Source organism: Dermacentor variabilis, chromosome 4 (assembly GCF_050947875.1).
Source record: "Dermacentor variabilis isolate Ectoservices chromosome 4, ASM5094787v1, whole genome shotgun sequence".
Lineage (NCBI taxonomy): Eukaryota > Metazoa > Arthropoda > Arachnida > Ixodida > Ixodidae > Dermacentor > Dermacentor variabilis.
Window position 1 is genome coordinate 17577273 of NC_134571.1, and position 22586 is coordinate 17599858.

Consider the following 22586-nt stretch of genomic DNA (forward strand, 5'->3'; position numbering starts at 1 on the left):
AGGGAAGGATGTGCACCTACCTGCGGGCCAGGCGCGCCCTGTGCGCCAGCTGCGGCGATGCCTCCCTCGCCGCGAGGGCTTCGAGTTCGCGGGCGCGCTCGCGCACCGACACGCGCCTCTCCGTCATGGGCGCCGCCGGCAGCCTCGTCGCACCACCGTGCGCCGCAGCGAGTCAGCATCCTCCCCCGCCGCCACGCTGCGGCTGCCACAACACGCGGGGCTGCGACAGAAGGGAAAGGGCGGCTCACACCCTCGTCGACACGACGCGCGAAACACCCGCAGTGCGCGCGAGCGAGCATCACTGGCGACAGCGCCGCGAGACGTCACTCCCTTCCAGCTAAGCTTATTTCCAGCGTGATACGCGCATCATCGCTCTCGTGGACGCCTCGGTGGCTGCGCAATCAGCGCCGAGCGGAAAGCCTCGAAGTTCGGGAGAGGCCTGTACAGGACTGTTGCATAAACAAAGTTGTGAGTCATTGCGAATCGAATGTAAACGGAACGCCGCTCTGAGGTTCGAGTGCGTTGACGCTGGCGATTTCGAAACTTGAGAAGGCGTGTTGTACCCGCGCGTGAGCACATACCAGCGCTACTTTTGCATCGAACGCGTTTTCATTCAGCCCACAACATTCGGTACACACTCTCAAAAATATGTATGCCCTTTAGGGCTTATATTGTCCCACAACGATAATTGTCATCTGTCTTGCCCGCATTACCTTTCTTTAACGCTACGAGCCCGGTACTTCCAAGTTATTAAAGACTTGCGCGTTATCAGCGTGACACAGGATTCTCGACAGGAGAGCAGCGAACGCTGAGTTTTCAAGGAAGGAAACACAAGCAAGACAGATAACGATTATTGTTTTGGGACGTATATACACCCCAAAGGGTGCAACTCTTTTAAGAGGGTATTACTACAATCCAGAATGAACTAGCCCACCAAAAAGCTGTAGCAAAGCTCGTCCAGAGCGCCAAGCGCTTCAGCTAAGAACGGTCGGAGGCGCGATCTGAGCTTCGTCCTGGGAGCGTACTGAGAACCGACAGAATTCCGGTCCCGTGGGACCTCCAATTGCTCCAGGAGCAGTTGTACGGTCGGCTTCGGCAGGCTTTCTCTTGTTCGAATCTTGACAAGGCTCGCCATCGCTGCAAACAGAGTTGAAGCGCGGCAGAAGATTTAAAAAAAGAAAAAGAAAACTGATTGCAACACCTACTATGCGTAATCACACAGGATTGCGACGTGCACGCAAAGTGTAACTGATTAGAGGGTGCCGAGTTGTACCGAATTTAATACGTTTCAGATCCACATTCAGGTGACAATTACAAACGTAGGCGAAGCTACAAACGCAGTGGGTCTCGTTGGGCTAGTTGATGTTTGCTTAACGACATACCGTAGCGCGAAGGCACAATGACAAAGACACACACACGTCACAGGTGCCTGTGATGTGTGTCTGTGTGTATTCTTTTTAAAGGATATTTCTAGAACCCGTGCTATATCTAGCTTTGGAGAGGCCGTCGGAAGCATGTGTATTTCGATTCCTGCTCAAGCGTCACAAATTATCCCACGAAACATTTCACCATGGACACTGTCCCCACTGGAAATCGTGCCATACATCCCTGGAATCAGTGCGAAAAAGAAAATGCCTCAAGCAGCGACTTATCAGATAGCTTTGGAATATATGCACAAAGAATAGGCAGCTGCAACGCACATTTTCACAGATGGCTCTAGAACTCCACATTGCTCATCGTGCGGACTTTTTGTTCCCTCTACAGGGCAACGATTATCGTTTCGTCTTGAGCGATCGACATCATCTACTTCAGCAGAGCTATATGGCATTAAGGAGGCTCTTGTGTATGTACTTCGACAGCAGCCGCCAAAGACATGGGTGATTTTCACGGATTCAAAAGCAGCATTACAAAGTATGTGGAACAGGCACAACCGTTCTAATAATCAACCTGCAGCATTTAACATTGCTTATCTTCACCACAAGGCAAAGATTGCTGGGCATTGCATCAAGTTACAGTGGATATCTGGCCATGCCGGTATTTCGGCAAATGAAAAAGCGGATGAAGCTGCCCGAAATGGACTCCAATACAGCAATTTCAAAAGAACATTTTTTACAAAAGCCGACGTTTCAAACATGGCAAAAAATATGCCTATTAAGAAAGAGACCCATATGGAATTTGCCGCTTCACCAAGATAACTTCCTGCGTTACAATGACCCAGAAATGAGACCGAAAATTCCACGACTACTTCCTCGACAAGTAGAGACATTGCACCATCGTCTTCGACTGAACGTGGCATACACTAACAATTATCTGTACCGCACAGGGCTTACCACTGAACCTTACTGTGATAACTGTGGCAACTTAGAGAAAATGGACCACATATTACTAGAATGCCCCGCAAAAACGCGACGAGAGACAACTTTTTGAGTAACAAATGGACATGATTTGCCACGATCCGTTAACATTACCCAGCATCTTAGGTCTTGTCCGCCCCTTCAATACAGCAGCGGCTTTTGGATTTATTGTTCAAATACCTGTAAGAAATTAGTCTAATAGGAAAGCTTTAAAGATTGAACATTTCATGTAGAAAAGCCTAAATTTACACGCCATGTCGCCTGTAAATATTAGTATCAGGTCCACTTGCACATTTCATATTTATTTTTATTCTCTTTTTCTCATACTCTCCCCTGTAATCTTTTAATCTCATTATCCATCCCTATACAGAGTAGCATGCCAGCGGTTATAAAGGCACCGGCAAAATTATCTGCTTTTCTAATCAAGAGTCTCTCTCTCTTTCTCTCTCTCTCTCTCTCTCTCTCTCTCTCTCTCTCTCTCTCTCTCTGTGTGCGTGCGTGCGTGCGTGCGTGCGTGTGCGTATTCTATGTCGTTGTGCCGTTGCGGTACAGTATGTCGTTAAGTAAGCGCAAGGATGCATTTAAGACATCTTTAATTTGTATCGCCTTTGAACTTGTGTTGCCAGTACCATTATGGAACAGCCAAAGCGAAACTAGCGGCACGTAAACGTGCACACCGAGTCGAGCCTGCTGCGCGGCCGCTTTCGCGCTTTTGCCCGCGCGGGCGTGCCGTGCAATGCGACTGGGAGACGCGTGTGTCGTGCTGCTCTGCCCTCTCACAGAAGCTGCTCGGCCGCTTTCTCGCACGTTCCTCTTTCACTGGGCGAAGCACGCGGAGCCGCCATCCTTTGTGCTCGATTCAATCAGAGGGGTTTTTTCGCGCAACGCCGAACGTTGCACTACACCGTCCTTTTTATGATTTTTACCTCTTTTTTTCTGATACAGCGCATAGCGTGCGTGGTTTCACCGCCCCATACATCATCATCGGTCACATTACAACCGCGAACAAATGACAACGCGTTCCACGCACACAGAGGCGGCTGAAGCTGAGAGTGATGCGAGCAACACACGAGATCCCTGCGCGTCAAGCACCTCATTATGCGGCCGCGTCGCCTGCGGTGTACGCGTAATGACGGACTATGCTCCGCGGGTGTACATGACCCCACCTAGAACGAATCGGTGAAGACGCGATGTGTAGAGCCCTGCCGATGAAGTCGTTCGTTGCTGAGGGACGGAGATCATTACCAGGAGCGAGCGGGTGAAGAAACGAGTGACAGGTACTTGACAAGGAGAACTGTTAATTGATTAAATCCACGGGTTTTACGTGCCAGAACCGCCATCTGAGTTTGGGACTACGGATTAATTTGGCCACCCGGAGTTCTTTAACGGGCACCTAAATCAGAGTGCGCGTTTTTGCACTTCGCCCCCATCGAAATGCGGCCGCCGTGGCCAGGGTCGATCACGCTACCTCGAACGCAGAAGCGCAACGCCATAGCCACTGGACTACCGCATAGGCAAAACAATAATTCTTTGTCCACGGATTTCATGTTCCCCGCAACCTCAAGGAGGAGGAGGAGACAAAGGAGAGGAAAGACAGGGAGGTTAGCCAGTGTAAGTACCGGCTGGCTACCCTGTGCTGGGGAAAGGGGTAAAGGGAATAAAAGGAGAAAGAAGAAGAGGGAAAAAAATGGAAAAAAAAAGAGAAAATTCACACAGTAACGCGAAACTACGCGCTACAACGTTCAAAGGCGGTCGCACAATTCGCAGTTCCTTAAAAACTTCAACAGAGCCCTTAAGGCCTTCAGTGCCGAAGCCCGTCTGGACCAATGTCCTAGAGCTTTTTCCTCTGTAAAGGGGCGATTGTCCAGTTTTGCGAGAGCGGTCACGAGCACTTTTCTTCGCACTGCGTAACGGGGACAGTCACATAGGAGGTGTTGAATCGTCTCCTCGCAGCCGCAGGTGTCACAAGTAGGGCTGTCGGCCATGCCAATGCGGAATGAATATGAGTTCGTGAATGCCACGCCGAGCCACAGGCGGCACAGAAGTGTTGCTTCCGCTCGTGGCAACCCTGGTGGTAGGCGGAGTTGCAGACGTGGATCCAATTGGTGGAGACGTGCGTTCGTGAAATCACTGGTGTTCCACAGATTCTGCGTAAGCTCGCGGGCGAGGGAGCGAAGACTTGTGGCTGCGTCTGTTCTTGACAGCGGTATGGGTATAATCTGGGCACCATCATGAGCCGACCGGGCAGCGTCATCCGCAAGCTTAGCAACGCAACTAAGCAGCGCAACAAGGCTGTACCGCGGTGGGTGCAAAAGAACTGTGGAACTTTCACCAGGTTTATACAAACCCGAAATGCCTCAAAATGGCGGAAGGCCTGTAATGTAGCCGTTTCCGAAGGGCAGAATTATTGCGAAAGATGTCGCATAACCTATCAGGAAAAAAAAAAGAAGCTGACTTAAGTTTCTATCTTCGCCGTTCACAACTTACTTTGCACGAAATAGCACTATTTGACTTGACACTGCTTTGGCCCAATATGGCGGAGGTGCGGAGCCGATCTGATGAAAGACTGCCGCTGCTGCTCAGTGGTTATGGCGCTATGCCGCAGAGCGCGAGTTCCCGGGTTCATTTCCGGATCGCAGCGGCCTTGTTTCAACGGAGGCGGAATGCAAAAGCGTTCGTAGGGTGGCTTATTTTTAGGCGAAAATTATCTTAATTTCTGTTATTTTTAATGCAAAAGCATTATATGGCTCATGAGGCGGAAATCCGACGTTGGCGTGACCATGGTCCAATAAGGCTACGGAACCCTGACCTTTGGTGGGAGTCGAACCCACGACCTTCGGTGCTAATTAAGGGGAAGCTAATTAAGGCACAGCTAAATAAGGCACTCGAACCCATTACCTTTGGTGGGAGTCGAACCCACGACCTATGGTGTTAATTAATGCGAATAAAGGCACAATTATTTAAGATAGCGTTAATTAGGACACTCGAGCCCACGACCCTCGACATTTGTTGTTAATTAAGGCAAAGTTAAATTAAGACGACTGAAAGAGCATAGGCATCGCGCGGTGGTCGAAATGCTTTCGCATTCATCCACGTAGGGATAGCTAAATGAACCGCCAATTTTTTATTATTTCATTTTTACCCTAATCACTTCGAGTAGCATGTAAGAAAGATGGCATCTGAAGCTTTCACTAAAGTATCTTGCCCTCTTTCTCTTATGTGATAGAAACACAGATGGTCAAAATTGATCCAGAGCCGTGCCCCACAGCGTTTCTTATAGCCACAGTGTTGCTTTGGGACGTTAAACCAAATGAATGAATGAATGAATGAATGAATGAATGAATGAATGAATGAATGAATGAATGAATGAATGAATGAATGAATCAATCAATCAATCAATCAATCAATCAATCAATCAACACGCTCCATGACTGCAACAAACCCCTGGCGACTAAGCACATTTAAACAGTTCAAGGCTGCGTTGAACAGGCAGGAGTGCCAGTCAGTGCGACTGGCGTCTGCATGTGTCTTCCCCTGCGCGCGAGCGTTGTTGGTTTCGCTCGAAGGTCGCTTTCTTCACCCGTCGACGCACACGAGCGCTGCAGACAGAAGCGTGGCCACTCGTACCCTCGGTCCGCAAAGCTGACGTGAAACAATTGCTTTGTTGCGCACGAGGGCGCCGGGTTGCAAGGAGCGAACACCTGCCTGAACGGACTCCGCTCAAATGAACCGTCACAACGCAGGCGCCTGTCAGCCAAAAGCAACGTACGCGCATCCTGGTCATGTGGAGTGTCCACTAATGAAGCGTACAACGAGATAATGCACGACGGAACGATGTATTTGGGCGAGAGTAAAAATCAAAATCTCGCTTCTTACATGCAGTGACAATAAAAACAAGCAAGGCACAGCCGGAGGTCGGTCAGGAGAGTATCCTGTCTATCAGCTTATGCTAGGGGATAGTAAGGGAGCAGAACAGAGTGAAGACTGAAGGATGGGCCAGAGGAGAGAAAAAGTAGGAATCTATGACACCAAGCTTGTGGAGAGAACCTCGCATAGGCGCTGAGTCGTGCTCCCTAAAGGGCTGCAGAAAATAGCGCCTCTTCCTCTTCACAATCTCTCTCTCTCCCTCTCTCTCTGAACCTCGCGGTATACAGTAACGTCATTCTTGCAGGTCCTCACATTGGAAAACGTACGCGATCTCCTACTTCTTCCAGTTCGCTTATGTTCCTACAAGGTACGAAGCAACAGCGTTTCGTTTCAAACCCCCTCGGTATTAATAATTACGTACTCTAATAAGCCTAACAGATGCCGCTATGAGCAGCTGATCAAGAATTCTTTTAATTATACAGACTCAATCCACACATGGGAATCTGAGAAGCTAAGATTTCGTGAAGCGGCTAAATAAATGTCATTAATAAATGTCATGCAACTGATTACATTCTGCACAGCATTTTATGCCACAGCGATTACCTGCCTGCCAGTGAAGACGGCGAGAAGCGGAGGCCCACACCACCATACCGCACATTATACTGTCTCCGAGATTGGGCCCCTTTGCTATGACACCGTATACAGGTTGTCCCACATAACTTGAGCCAAAGTTTTAAAAATGAAAGTCACTCCGGACGCGAGTTGAACCGGATGCATAATGTTGGCACTGGTCTAAAGTTACACAGGCTATTTTTTATTTTCACCTTAACTAACGGATTAGTTACGTTTAATTAATCAACTTTTGATATACTGGCTGCGGACCCCAAGTGTACGTGGTAGGCATAGTTGTAGAGCACCTTGAGAGACCTCTCAATAAATTGTTTCCAACACGGTATATCTCACGTGGTGCTTTTTTCCGCGTTCCTAAGAAATCCCGCGAAATATGAAAAAATACCACGTGATGGGACGCTTGCGCACTGTTGTGCTTCTCTCAAGCGTGCGATGGATGAACAAGGTCGGCTGCAGCGAGACTGGCCCGCGACAGGGCGTTATGCCTGGTGCAGGTATCTGGGCATGCGGCCTTATCGCATGACGGTCCAAATGCATGCTGCTTGCAGAGCGTTGCCGAAGCGATAAAGCGTCTAAGGCCATGAAAAAGAAAAGATAAAAGCAGCATTTTGATTCTGCTTGAAAGAAGGAAAGGGCGAAGCACTTGGGAGCGATGGAAAGCGATGACAGCTGCTACAATTTTGCCTTTGTACACAAATGACCTTGTAGTAGTTTTCGAATTGAACGATAATGCTACAACATTAAACCTTATAGGGCTCGAATAAAGCGGATAAAGCACACGGGGACAAAACTAACTAATGGTAAAAAGAAACATTTCCTATATTAAAGGAAGATTACGTGTCTCTTCTTCAGACAATGACTCTTTTCGCACTGGCCCGTCTGCTCTCCATCCCACACTAGCAGACGCTTTTTTGATCTCGCACCCTGCACGTGCGCATCGCTTCGTGGTCGCAGTACCGGGTAGCCGCGCCTAGTTCGCACTTGTGCAGCGTGACCGGCTTGTCAGTGCCTGAGAGAGTGCGTCCGCAAGCTGTTCCAGTATACCGGATGTATAGATCATACCTAAAACGGACGTTTGGGCGAGTTGGTAAGCCATATTTGAAACAGAACAGCGCGGTTTTGACGGGTAAAGCAAAGAAAACCACACGCACGAGCGCTGTGCAACGCACAGCGCTCGTGTAGCGCTGCCATTTCGTGCAGAGCTATGTACCTCGTTTGAACCAATCCCGGCGAACTGCAATATATCAAGTGCTCCACAGGCGATCGTATCCCTGCGTGTTCTCCACAGCAACGCTATTTGGCTGTGACCAACGTTGAGCAGCAGATATGGCTTACTCCACTGAGGAAAGAGCGGACATGGTTGTGGCTCTATAGGTGCGTCAAGTGGACATAGAAGGCGCGCAGTTGAGATATCTCAACGCTGGTATCCAGGTACGCGTCCGAGCTCAATGACGATTGTGCGTGCATATTAAACGCTGAGACAGACTGGGACTTTTACAAAAAGGACGTGGAGACAGCTATTATGTCAAAGGTTTCTTCAAACCCACATGAAAGTGTTCGTAGTGTGGGTGCTGAAGCTGAAGTCAAAGTCTTCAGTGTGGAGAGTACTTAAGAAGAGGCAACTTCATCCGTACCACGTGCAGCTGCCCCAGATGTTGGAGCCCCGCGACTTCCGAAATCAAAAGGACTTAGCAAACTGGTATATAATGAAGACGGAAGAGACATAGGCTTTGTCAACAAAATACTGTGGACCGATGAAGCTACCTTCTCACGTAATGCTCAAGTGAACATCCACAACCCTCATTATTGGAACGACGAAAACACTCGCTTGGTTTTGAATACACATCACCAATATCAGTGGCCGGTTAATGTGTGGCGTGGAATTTACGGTGGCACTATCATTGGCCCCATGTTTTTCGATAACACGCTTACAGGCGAAAGATACGTCAACAACATCTTTGATAGGGCGCTTGAACGTTTTTTTCTTTTTCTTTTTGCGAAGTTCCATTGGTTAGGATCAAGAATATTTGCTATTAGCATGATGGTGCTCCCGCGCACGGCAGCAGCAAAGCTTGCAAATGGCTGCATGAAGTATTCCCGCAGCAATGGATTGAACGGCATGGGCCCATTGCTTGGCCGGCACGGTCACCGGATTGAACTCTTCTAGATTTCATTCTCTGGGGCTACGTCAAGGATCAAGTATACCGGACACTAAGCACCACATCAGAGAAGCTAAAAGAAAAAATAAGACAGGTCTGCTCCTCCATCCCTGATACCATGATCAAGAACGCCTTGGAAAATGTGCCTGAGATGCCAAATGTGCACTGCAGCAGATGATGACCTTTTCGAACACGCATTATAATCAAAGGGCGCTTTTCGAATTGAAGGACACTGGAAAGTCATTCCGGCCCTAACGCCACCTCCCCACACAACCCCTATACGCTCCGTCGGCAGGCTGCCAGCTATTGCCCCCCCCCCCCATTTCAAGTATTAAAAAAATAAAGCTTTGTTCTTGTTCTCTTTCGTCTCCTTAGACGCTTTATCGCTTCGGCAACGCTCGGCCACCAGCATGCACTTGCGCCGTCATGCGATGAGATCCATGCCCAGATACCTACACCAGGCATAACGCCCTGTCGCGGGCCAGTCTCGCTGCAGCCGACCTTGTTCATCCATCCCACGCTTGAGAGCAGCACAATAACAGTGCGCAAGCGCCCTGTCACGTGGTATTCTTTCACATTTCGCGGGCTTTCTTGGAACGTGGAAGAAAAGACGGCGGAACCTATTTATTGAGAAGTTTCTCAAGGTGCTCTACAACTTTGCGTATCACACTTGGGGTCTGCAGCCAATACTTAAAAAGTTGATCAATTAAGCATAACTAATCCATTAGTTATTGGGAAAATAAAAAAAGATAGCTTGGGTAACGCTAGGCGAGTACCAACATTATGCACTCGGTTCAACTCGCTTCCGGAGTGCTTTTCATTTTTAAAATTTTGGCTCAACTTATGTAGGACAACCTGTATAGGCTCGGCGCACCGACTATAGAGCGGGTCGATCCTGGAGATAGTGCCACACTCTACTCGGCGCAGAACCGAACAAGCAGATGCACCCTACTCCAAACCCTAGGAAAGTAGGCATACAAAGGTTTGCTTTAATAAATGAATTGTTCTCTTGATGACCTACACTTGTGGCAATGAGGATATTTAAGTATCATTTGTTTTATCCCTGAATAACTCCACAGAAAACAAGGCCAGCAGCCAGGACAATTGTAGGAAAGGTGGCAGCGCTGTCCTGTGTGTGAGCTATTGGACAAAACAGCAGCAGCCGCAGCCATGGTCAGGAAATTCCAGGAGGGCTCGCAAAGAAAGCTTCGCTTTATTAGAAGAGGTAATCTCTTTTGAGACGACGACAACAACGGCAGCGACATTCCTGATCCCAAGTGATAGGCATTAGAATTACACGCTTGCTTAATGCTGGAATAATCAACGACGTCCCACGTACGTGCCACCTCGACGTTTTACTCGAAAGATTGCGCTGCCGAAGTTCAAGGGAAAAACACACACACAAGCGTAAGGTAATGAAGGGCGGCCACACCGTCAGCCTGCCGACTTTCACAAACTTCAATGCTCATTTTATTCACGTCGTGGTTTGCATGATTTTGGCTTCAGCCATGAGAACGCTTGCACTGCCTACTATAACTGTCGTCATGACACATTAATGACACCGCGTTAACTTCACAAAAGGTTCCATCATTTGCTCATATTCCTAATTACTCGTTAATCCTGATGTTGTTCGTATGTGCGAAACGTTATGTTACTTGAGAAAGCCAGGCTACTAAGCAGTTGTGTACACTTATACTTTAACATCAGTTGTCTTTCTCTGCTTACTCCTTCTTCTCCGCCTTCTTACTCCCCCCCCCCCCCCCCCCCAGAATAAAAAGATCTGGGCTAGGTGCGTCTCACCAGTGAGGGCACCATTTTTCTGCAAAGTTTAACAATAAATCCCGACACACCAACGGCAGATATAATATCGGCTGACCAGTAACTCTAATAGGACATAGATACCTTATTGGAATAGAGCGTGATATTCGATTTCCCAGTATGTGCTCATGCACCACTATGACATGAGAGAGAGAGAGAGAGAGATGCAAATGAGAGAAAGGCAGGGAGGTTAACCAGAGCCAAAACCTTCGTTCTGCTACCCTGCACTAGGGGAAGGGAAAGGGGAAGAAGGATACAGAAGCCCTAAGTAGCTAGGTATGTGTGGCATACTTTTTCTGTGTGCATCCACCGTTCACTGCTTGTCTTCCCTCGACAAACCACATACACAGCCTTCGTCCGCTTGGCATCGCTACTTAGACGTCTCCTACTGCGCATCCGCCTGATTTAGTGTTTGCATTTTGGCAAGACTTGTTAGCGGTGTAGTGCATAAACACAGAAATTGCATGAGATTAAATTTGTGACCTCCGCGTTACATAAACATAAGAAGGCGCATCAGATTACACGTTGCATGGCATGAAAGTAAAGATATTTCTACGCGTCGAATTTCTTATTGCATAGCATTTACTTACTAGCTTCACTAAAACTTCGCTCCACATAACTCCAACATATGCGTTGTATCCGCATATTTTATTTCGCCGTTTTTTATTCCAGTAAAAGCAATAATTATTGTTTGTTTTCTTTTCAGCCTAATTTTCGCTATTTACCCAGGTTGAGTTAATGCCATGGCTTACAGGAGCAGCAGCAATAACCGGCACAGGCGCCCAGCGCCGTATTGGTTGCACAAGGATGAACTGCAGTGCGAAGGGAGCAACAATGATCCTTTCTGAAAGCCGACAGGAGTGCACGAGTGCTGTGAAACGTGCAGACGACGCCTAAGATTATTCAGAGCAAGAATGTCGGAGCCTTCGCACGAGAACATCTCGATACATTTTGTAACGCTGAAGGTATACGGCAAAGCTGAATTACAAGCCGGTAGTGAGAACACGGGGCCACCGATCGAGGAGAGTTTCGTGCACATTCACAGTGGATGTATTAATTACAGGTCTCAATTCTGTCCGGCAACAAACTTCAAAGGGGCGAATTAAAAACTCAACTTGTTCGTGGAATCTGGGCCCGCATTCACAAAAGATTTTAGGGTAGAATTGCTCGTAAGAAAAAAAGGATTCTCCGATCCTGATGCTGGACATATCATTAGCAAAGGCGGCCGGCCACTCGCAAAGAGCACTTACGAACGAAACGATTTTGTGAATTTGGTCCCTGTTCCTTATTGGCCGGTCGCCTCCAATGATAATATGACAGCGATATGATAGCAATCTAGATATTGCACGCCGTGTGTTCTTAGAGTCGTTTTAGCCTACAAAATGCTGTGGTTAATACGGGCCCAAAATGCCGCCCCACCCCCCTCTTTACCCTTACCCATTACGCTTACCCGGCACACACACAGACACGCACTTCCTTCCACATGCGTGCGGTTTTTAATTCGAAATGAGCGCGTCACAAAGTTCGGGAAGGAAAACGAAGGATAAGCTGTTAAATAAATGATTACAGCACCTGTGACAGCACTTTCTTTATTTAACAACCAATATATATATATATATCTCTCTCTCTCTCGCTCTGCCTTTCTTTTCTTTTTTTTTTTTTTTTCGCAATGCTCTTAAATCAGGGTCTATATTCTTCGGAATTCTGAAAATGGCTCCCGAGTGCCGCGCTGCAGCTGAAGTCCTGCAGTGGCTTGTTTCGCAAACCAATTACCAATTTCTTTCATGCGAGACCCACTCGAGAGCTCCCCTCTCCAGGCGTCCGCCCGGAGCGAACCGAACGCTCGCGGCAGCGAGTCAGCTCCAGCCGCTTGGCGGCGGGCCATTCAAAATGCCAGCAGGCCGCGCTGGTTGCCGCCGCCTCGCCCGCCGCATGCGCTGCACGCGCTCTCGTCGTGAAACGCACGAGGAGGCAAAGGGGAAGTCGCTCGCCGCCGCCGGCTTGGCGCTGCAAACGGTTGCGAAACGCTCCTCTCCTTCCGAGCATGCCCAACAGCGCGCTCCTCGCACATAATCCGCGCCCAGAAAAGGCTGCAGCGCCACGGAAGCCAGAGTTCTCATCGGCTAATCGGTGGTCGAATTCGCATAGCTGTCCGCACGCGACTGCGACTGGCGGCTACCCCTCTCGACAGCCGAACAAATGACCAGGCAGTAACGGTAGCAACATATTAAGTATTGTCAATCGTGACAGAGACTGCCAATCACGAATGCTGCCAATTCGGTAGCCAGGCACACCAGCCAACGATTATGCAGCCAATTGTGACAGCAAGAGAATGCTAATTCCAAGATTACAACTCGCAAAAGCCAACGACTCGGTAGCGAAAAATTGCTGATAATTGTCCAGCCATCAATTAAGTAGCAAGTCACGACAGTCAATCATCCGAGAGTTAAATGCGACAGACGATTCGAGAGCCAACACTGTCTTAGAGTCACGGAGTGGAGCGGAATAACTCAGTGAATTCTTTCGCTCTCTCTCCCATTAACTTCCGTTTGCCCTTTCTCCTAAAGAGACCAACCAACGAGGTGACGTCGGTCAAGCGTGACATTGGCCAAATATTTACGTGAATGATTTAGTTAACAGTGATCAAGACTAAGATTGCATAATCTATGCTGATGACAACACGTTATTTCTTTCGTCTAAAAATCCATTTGATTTATTCTCAAATATTAATATCGTTCTGGAAAAATTATATAAGTGGTCAGTCGTAAATGGCCGAAGTAGTAACGCTTCATAAAAGAAAAACTAAAGGCGTGCTGTTCCGGGCTAAAAATTTGCAAGTCACTTTGAAAGAAGACCTTAGGATTAATTGCTCGACGTTTGTAGTCGCTGACCCTCCAAAATCTATAGCTGTACACTTTGACCAACACATGACTTGCAGTAATCATAGTTTTCCTTGCAGGCAAAATTCCCAAATCGCTGGTCAGATCTATTCACTGAACTTGCTCCCCCTTTGCATCAAATAGTTCATGTATAATTCCTTCTTCATGAGCTACTTAAACTGCTGTTGCCTTGAATGGGGTACGACTTCTCCAACAAATACGAAGAAGTTGTACATACTACAACATAAAGCTGTTCGTGCTATATGTAACAAACTGTATGACTTCCCATCAGCCTCCTTTATTTAAGAGCTTAAAGCTATGAAAATTACAAATCTTGTGGAATACCGTCTGACAATAGCCTAAAGAAGAGCACAAAAACATATAAACGTTATACAATCAATAGCCCAACGGAACAAGCGAAAAGTTTCCTAGATAGCCCGATTTCCGGAATATTGGTACACACCTCACTTTCGTACCAATTAAGGCATGCAAATGCTATGCTCTAGATTGCCTAGGCTACTTAATGAACTGATGAGTAATAAAATTGATGTACTGTAGTGTTCTACAGCTATCTTTTTTGTCTTTTTTTCACGCCTTAAATGGTTCAATTATGTCTTTCTTCATGTCTCAACTATGATTCAATTATGATTAAAATATATGCTTTTCTTTATTGACCAGATGATAAACGCATTTGTATTACTAGTAAAAGTAGTGAAATTCGGTTAACCTCCCTGCCTTTCCCATCCCGTTTCTCTCTCTCTCTCTCTCTCTCTCTCTCTCTCTCTCTCTCTCTCTCTCTCTCTCTCTCTCTCTCGTGTGTGTCTATTTAATTGCTATATAGTCATTATGAAATCTGCTGCGCTCCACCTTGCTGCTCGGATGTTTCTGGGTTCTTGGGACTCATTTTCACAATTTCCCACCACAACACTGTACTTGTATTTGTTCTGTGGAACAACAAACATTCATTAACAAATAGGGGTGTTTGAAAAATGAAATTTCCGAGCTCAATAGTATGCGAATATTTGAGAGCAACGACCTCCAAATATCGAATCGAATGTATATTTTGACACTTTTCATCATAAACCTTGCGCGTAGTCCGAAAAAAAGAAGGAAAGAAGAAAGAAAGAGAAGGGTCACTTACATAATTTGTTCCATACGCGTAATACCGTTCTCAGCCGGACGTCAGTCAACTGATGAGCTTAAAAATGAAAAACAACTGGTTTCCGTTATCTGGTACCACATGTCAAAAACAGTAATGAAATAACGTAACATCACCAGATACAGGCACCGCGTCGTGTTCATGGAAGGGAGAAGTGTGATACAGCACTGCACATCATTGAAGGAATGCGAGGCTAGCAAGTCTGACCGACTCACTTGCTCACCAACTCGAGACAACACATCGGCATGCAGGCTGCCAAACGCGGGGCGTTCTTATCGATTCACCGGAAACTATTGCGGAGAAGACTGCGCGCGCGTTCTCTCAAGAACCGGTGCATATGCGCGACCACCGCGGCTCTTCTGCAATAGAACCATTCGGAACAGTCGCCAATTGCGTCGGTCTCTCTTCTTCAAGAATCCAATAAGAAGTTTCATCCCTCATAATCGAAAATAAAAGATTGTTCGACGATTTCAAATCGTTAATTCTCGAATCGAATAGCAAGAACTATTTGATTCGTATGCGTAATGTAGAATATTCGTACACCACTGGTCGCAAGGCATATTGCATATAGGACCGAAGGGCGCATGTGTCAGCGTTACGAATTCGCGAGCATTCAGAACCGGACAAACTGTCAGGAACAGAAGGAACTGGTTTAGTTAAACAGTAAAAATAAACGGGTAACACACAAACACGAAATCCGCGGGCATCGTCTTTAGTTGTCTCGCCTTACGGTCGACGCCTGAACTGTCCCGCGGCCGAAATTGAAAGAGAGAGGAGAGAGAAAGGAGGTAAGAACAATAAATAGTAACATAAAAAGGAGTATACATGAAGATTCGCGAATTCGACCACGCTGTTACCGCATCCAAGAGCGCATTTACAGCATAAGGGGTTTCGGTCACTGTATTCCTACACTCGACTTTTCTGTTTCTAAACATTAGATAGGCAGTGTTCCGAATCGACGTCTGCAAAGCAAACCTACAGATAGCTACGAAAGAAAATAGAAACAGATATTGCATTTAACATGTTTTTCGCATAACTGCATTGTACTAATTATTCAGGCAAATTATTTCGACAAGGGGCCTACGAGTAGGTTAAGTTGACACCACGTCAAGGACAGATAGCTATAATCAGAAACAGAAAACAAGGAGGCATATAGTCACAGAAAATGCTATCGCATTTAAAGTTTGGCGTCTCACGAAACTATAAGTATGCGCGAAGTATACACGCAAGCACGGCGCGATGGGCTCTGCGCTGGTACATCTTTAATGGACAGCTTGTCGCCACGCTGCACCGATCTGCGGAGGCGACATGCAGTGTTAGCGGCGGGGAGGCCGGGCGGGCGGGCACGTTTTTACATACTCGCGGGAGACAAATTGCCCCCGCCCTCCCCCTTCCGGCTTGAGGGAATACGCTCTTCTCCGTTCGAGAGGCACCACCACCGCGGCCGCCACGAAAGGCCGCCCACCGAACGCGCCATTAATCATTCAGCGGCGCGACAATGCGGGCGACACACCACACTGACTGAGCGGCCAACAATAAAGGCAGCGAAAGAGGATAAAAAATACGAAACGGCGAGGACAGGGGGCGCATGCAAGCTCGGCCACTCGCTTCTCTCGGAGGGAGGTCGGCTCTTCCGGGTACTCCCCCTTCGACCTTGCGCGCGTGCGTCTTTTGTTGCCGGTGTTGTGGGCCACTCACGGCGACGCCACCTCACTAACACTGAGAGAATTGCGGCAAATCAGTTCTGCGGAACTGCGAACGGTACAGAGAAAGTTCCAAAGGCACCGCAAATTAAACAAAGGTGCAAGAAAAAGATCCAGGAAAGCGCTGCACTAACAGCCGAAGTTTGCCGAAGCAACGTAGGACAAATACAACAAAAAAGCTGTATAGGAAGTTTCGTCAACATGGGCCCTCTCCCGGTGAGACACTACACGGCCGGAGCTACCCTTCACAAATTCGTACGCCTTCTTCGCTGGAACAGCTGACGACCCGATATATGCGACCACTGTATGTGCGAAGATGCCATCGAGCACTGCCACTGAACCCGTTTCGATGTTCAACTTCAGTCTCTCCGGAGCGCGCTCAGCCATGTGGACGGTCGACTTTTTCCAGTGGCAAAGATCCTGGTTTCATGGCCTCACCCGTCATCGACCCATTTCGATAACTACGCGGACAGAACGACCCTGTGACAGCAGGAGGCCGGGGAAAAGCATCCAAGGAAAACAGGGGTGCGATCGGAGATGGTTGTTCGGCGCGTTCGTTCGGTTACCGGCGCGCGCGATTAGCCTACTCCGCGCCGACGTCGCCAGCCGCGGGGCGCCGCCCCGTTTTTGGTGACGTCAAAATGACGACACGCTCCTGTCAATCATCCGCCCACCGAGCATTTCGTCCGAACGCGGCGGGAGTTGAGAAGTTTGGAGCGATCATACGGCTTCGCATGGCGCGTCTGGTGGATTGGATTGGATCCAACAGGCGGCCTTTTCGGCTGCGGAATGGCACGTTTGAATCCAATTCATAGTTTAATTCTAGAAAATGGCGCTTCCGTTGGAAACTTAGGTTGTTGCGCTGGCTTTTCTAGAGGAAGGAGGAGAGCGGGTGGCGGTTCGAAACGCGTTTGAAGAGATGGCAGAAAGTGAATTCCGGCGTCGTTTTTGTTTCTCGAAACAAATAATTCGTTGGTTGTACAGAGAAATCGACAAGACCATCGGTGCCAGCGAGCCACTGGGATGTTGTCGCTGCCTCTTGAAAAGTGCGCCACTCTTCCCGTCGTTTTTTTTTTCTTTTTCCTTCTCGCTGTGCGCGACACCACCTAGGGACGACGCAAAGAACCTAATAGTTATAAATTGCAGTAGTCACACGTACTACTATTTGAAAACGTGTTTGGGCTTGAGAAGAAAAAATACATTTTTTTAGATAAAGATTTCATTCAATTGGAAGACGAGAAACATTTGGCTTTGTAGTATACTGTTTGCAAGCAGACGACAAACGACGGAGATAAACTTCCGGGGAGGTCACCGCTTCCTGATTGGCTGCTCTCTCCGCCCCGCTGTCACAAATTTTGCATACTGCAACTTTGTGACGTTGCAGCAACTGAACAGAACGCGTATCGAACAAAATATCTCCGATCGCGCCCCAGACAAGGAAACGATATTCAAACCACCAAGGAACAGATAGGAAAGAGTCGGGATATTTAGTATAGGTGAAATATTTATGACGGGCGAAACGAACATAAAGAGCCAATAACAAGCCAACGACTCGAACGTACATAGGAATAAAACTGCGAAGAATGACAAGGAGCTGGACCCGATACGCTTTCAAGCATGAATGGAGAGCGAGACTGCGTCCTTTATTTCTAAGCAAAAAGTGACTGTGTCCATTATGGCTGCCTCTCCTGATGCTACTTCCTTTTTTTTTATGTAGATATACGGCATCACAGACAAGAACGTGAACACACGCGTATACGCGTATACGTGCATACAAAGCGAAAAACCAACTGTAAAGCTATACTTTACGAAAAAAGAAATTCGCACAAAATCAGAAATATTCACAGCAACAGCAAAGTATTAGATAATTAGACGAAGGTTCGTATATAGTTTTATCGGCGCTGTAAATTGCAGCAAGCGTTCGCTTACTAATTAAATTAGCAAGCATGGTGTCACGTGTGCACACCAAACACGTGAACACATTTGAGTCAATGATTGCGAGTACTCGCTTTCACAAAGCTGGCGGTTGAAGAGCGCCGGCTGCGGAAAGCGAAAGCTTCGCGATGCCGCTCGCTTCACCGCGTCTCCGAAACTTATTACGCGGCCTCCAACACTATAGGCACGAGGGAGGACAGCACGCATGAAACCACTAGACTTTTTAGCTCGCCCGCTACTTTTGCATCCGCCTCAGATTAGCTCCAAAATAAGGCGCGCGGACAACCATGAGAGGAGGAGACGCGCGTGCTTGATCACATGACCTTCAACATTGGGCGTGCGGAAAGATGGCGCCGCATAAAGCCACCATGCTTCTCTGCTCGTCCTCGCACGCTTACCTTTGCACCTGCAGCATACTGCGCGCACTGCTCCTCCTTACTGCAGAAGAAAATCATAGGGAACATCAAAAGGATAGCGGAAATACACCTGGAGTGCCAAAATAATTGCTAACGCAATAAAACGCACATCAGCGCGGCAACTCCGCACGTGTCCAGTGCATCGTCGTCCGCTGTGCTGCTTCCCATGGCCAGGAGCTGCCAGTTTATCCGTGAGTGATTAAGTTCGATGCAGATCAGCTATGTAAAGTTCCTGCTCTGGATGCTGGAAATATCAAAGGCCACGCACTCAGACGCCGTTACTACCAGTTGTCAAATCTGCACACAGTAGTTACACCTACGACTTTATCACATGTATACGAATGCACGACGCACTGACGTAATAGTTCTGCAGAAACCCGCAAGGTGGAGAGAAGTAATTAGTAAAGGGAAAACCAGACATCCACCCGTTCGCGGCAATTGCTACAAAGGAAACCCATACAGGTTCCTCGAAAGAAAAGCCTCGCAGTTGAAGAAAAATTCGTCCTGGTCCGGGACTCAAACCCGGGACCACCGCCTTTCCGGGGCAGCCGCGCTACCATCTGAGCTAACCAGGCGGCTAGCAGATGGCTGGACGAAGTCGAATTTGTCAACAACTCGAAGCAAAGGCTGCCCGGAAAGGCGGTGGTTTGAGCAGAGTTTGATATTATTCGCTAACGCCGATCCATACGAAGAGGACGCCAGTAGTGCAAAATCTCATTAAGTCAGCCGTTAAGAGTAGCTGCCAGAGGATGCTTTGATGTCCCATCAATAACATAACCTACATCGAAACATTCCTCTGTATAGGAACGTCATACGACTGCCGAAATATACGATCTGCTTTTGGAAGTGAGTGACACTTATGATCATTTATATCCTCCCGAGGAGTTTCAATGCATGAGCCATATATAATGTCAACCGCTACATATTTATTATACGCGCGAGAAGTCAACGCGGCCCACTGCATCACCAACGCGTCGCTGAGCCTTACAAGCGACGTGGCAGCTCGTGGCACGCGGGTGTGTATATGCGAGGGCTGCCTTCCGAGAAGCTTCCGTGCCGTTCTCTGAACACTGGGTTAAACGAAATGCGAAGCAAAGATAGACGCGCACATAAAATAAAGAACCAACGGCTGAGGAATGTCAAAAGATGCGTGCTCATTAGGCCTCAAGCCTCCCATGTTTACATACACACACTGTTGCGGGCATATTAACGAAAACAAAGAACAGGCGGCTTTCTGAGAACAGTGGCCGCTTGCGCGTGTATAATTGCAATAATAGACAGTAAAGCACGGCGTGACGCACAATTATGGACAAAGATGAAAGCGGGTGCTGCGACGTGCGCGCAATCCCGCGTGCGTATTGGTTTCTTTTAATCTTATTTTGTAGTAGCGCAGGGCTTTGAAACCCGTCTCAAGTTGACAGCGCGGCACTTCCCCAGAAATTGGGTTACTTGTACAACGCATCACAAAGGAACAAAATGGAAAAAGAAAGAAAACGAGCAACGCGAGCTACTTAAGGCTTCGACAAATTTAGAAAAAAAAACAGAATGAGAGAGAGAGAAAAAAAGATCTGTAGGATTACAGAGTACTCGAATCAAAGCACGCACTTCACGAGGGGGAGCAACGTGAGTGATGAGCGCATCTACAGAAAATGTCGCGGTAAGACGCTTGCACCAAGACGAATGAGCATGATGATTGAATTGTACGCGTGAGTTCAGGCTCAAATTTTGTTACGAGTCCACAGAAAAAGGCACCGACCTTAAGGGAAAAAAAGGAAAAAAGAAATAGAAAAGGAGAAGTCGAGCTACAGGCAATTCCTAGCCCGCTAATCGTTAACCGTCATTACAATCCTCATTACAATCCCGGCGCAAAGGTCAGTGTTTAATGTTTTTGTATTCATTACTTAGCCGGAAGCTTGGGCTCGACCCAGCCCCGTACGCATCCCCACTCACTAGCCAGCGCACTCGTCAAACGCTCCCGCTTTCTCTAACTCCTTATTTTTGCCAGAACAAATGAGTCAGTATGAGGTATATGGAGTTGGTGTTGCTGTTGTTGTGTGACCCAATTTATGCAAGTACAGCAAAGCGCAGGGCGATTTCACACGCTGCTGCATCGGCCGCCAATTGCCGGAATTAAAGACACGGGTCGGCTCCGCGAAGAGGCATGGAAAGAAATGCGGGCGAGACACATGGTGCGATTTTGCGTGCGATCCGTCGTACGGCCGTTCGCATCAGCAGCCGCACTCAACAGGTTCTCAACAGGATCCGCCGCATGCGGTGTCGAATCGCACGACGCGCATGCGACCAACTTGCTGGATTGTCGCACTACCGCCGTGCCAGTCGGACGGCGGCAGCCAATGACAGCGCCGGTAGCGTGTACGTCATGGTCACGTGGTAGACCTGGTAGGACGGGCCGGTGAGCGAGCGCGTCGCAACTGCGATCGTGCCGCGCCGCTCTGGCTCCCGTTCCTGCGTTTCCCGTCGCCGTTGAGCCTCGCCGTAACCAAGGTCACGCGCTGCGGTAGTCTTGCTCTGCCGGATCACGTGTTCTCGCCTATGCTCTCGCCCCCTCCCTACGAGCAGCGACGTTGTGGTGACTCTTGCCGCTACCGCCCACTCCGCCCTCACCGTCCCTTCTCTTACCCTTCTCCCGCTGTAGCGGCACCAAGGAGCGGCAATGCCGCGGTGCCGGCGGCAGGCACAGGCCCCGTACACTCTCAAGTTCAAGAAATGGCCACATAGGGCGAAAAAATCGACCGCGCGCCGCTTCTAATGAAACAAGCATAGTATAAGCACTGTAGGGATGCTCGAGTTAGTTTCATTATCTCCCGCTAGGGTCGCCGTAATAAGCGCAATTTTTTCTTACAAACTTTCTCCTACGATTGTTTCTGATCGCTACCAACGGCGTCGGGAAAACTAATCGTATTTTCACTTAAAGGGCCTCCTCATCAAGTCCGGCCATTTTCAGCTGATAAGCGCAGAGCATATAATGCGCGCTAACGATCGTGTCTGCAGAGTATCACATCGCTACGCGCCACGGAAAGGTCTGACATTTCAATTCGAACGCCGTTTTCCCTTTCCCTCGCGGCAACCGCGCTCCAAGCAGGACGATGACGTACTCGTGTCCCAGCTCATACCTACTCGTGTCCGCAGTGTGACGTGTGACACGTGACTTCGAGAATTATGGAAGGCAACATCTGTTATTTGTGTGATCTGTTGCTTGAATTGACGAATTGGAGTTTAGAGAAATAATAAAACACAGAAACGGAATGTCTGCGTGTTTTTCTTTGTTTTACTTCGCACCGAAGCCCGAGATATGTACTCCCGCTTTTTCTGCTTGTTCCCGCGGTCGTGCAGTAGCGTGCGCAGGTACCAAAACTATGCCATTTTCTACCGTGTTCCAGCGCGTGATCATGCTTTGCGAGCCGCTTGTTCCGCCTCAGTTGTCGTGTAGAACAGAATTATACTGCTAGTCATGCGTCCTTGTGCACAGCGCGCAAAACCGTGTGCTGGGCGAAACGAGATAATCACAAGAAGTCGTGCGCAACGCCGTCAGCGAAAGTGCGCAGCGCCGAAAAAAAAAAGCGAGGAGAAAAAAATGAAGGCGGGGCCCGTGGCGTATACGTCACACGATCCTTGAGTTCCAGTATGGGAGGACGCAGGGAAGGA

The 22586-nt window shown here is 48.3% G+C and overlaps 1 protein-coding gene across 1 annotated transcript in view; it reads right to left on the minus strand.

Moving 5' to 3' along the window:
- The window catches only part of LOC142578721 (rho guanine nucleotide exchange factor 17-like), a 247716-nt gene that overhangs the window by 202270 nt on the left and 22860 nt on the right, over positions 1 to 22586 (minus strand). Inside the window, exon 2 of the mRNA XM_075688231.1 lies at positions 21 to 220. Coding sequence (XP_075544346.1) covers positions 21 to 127 — 107 coding nt within the window. The 5' untranslated portion in view covers positions 128 to 220. The remainder of the gene's footprint in view (positions 1 to 20; positions 221 to 22586) is intronic.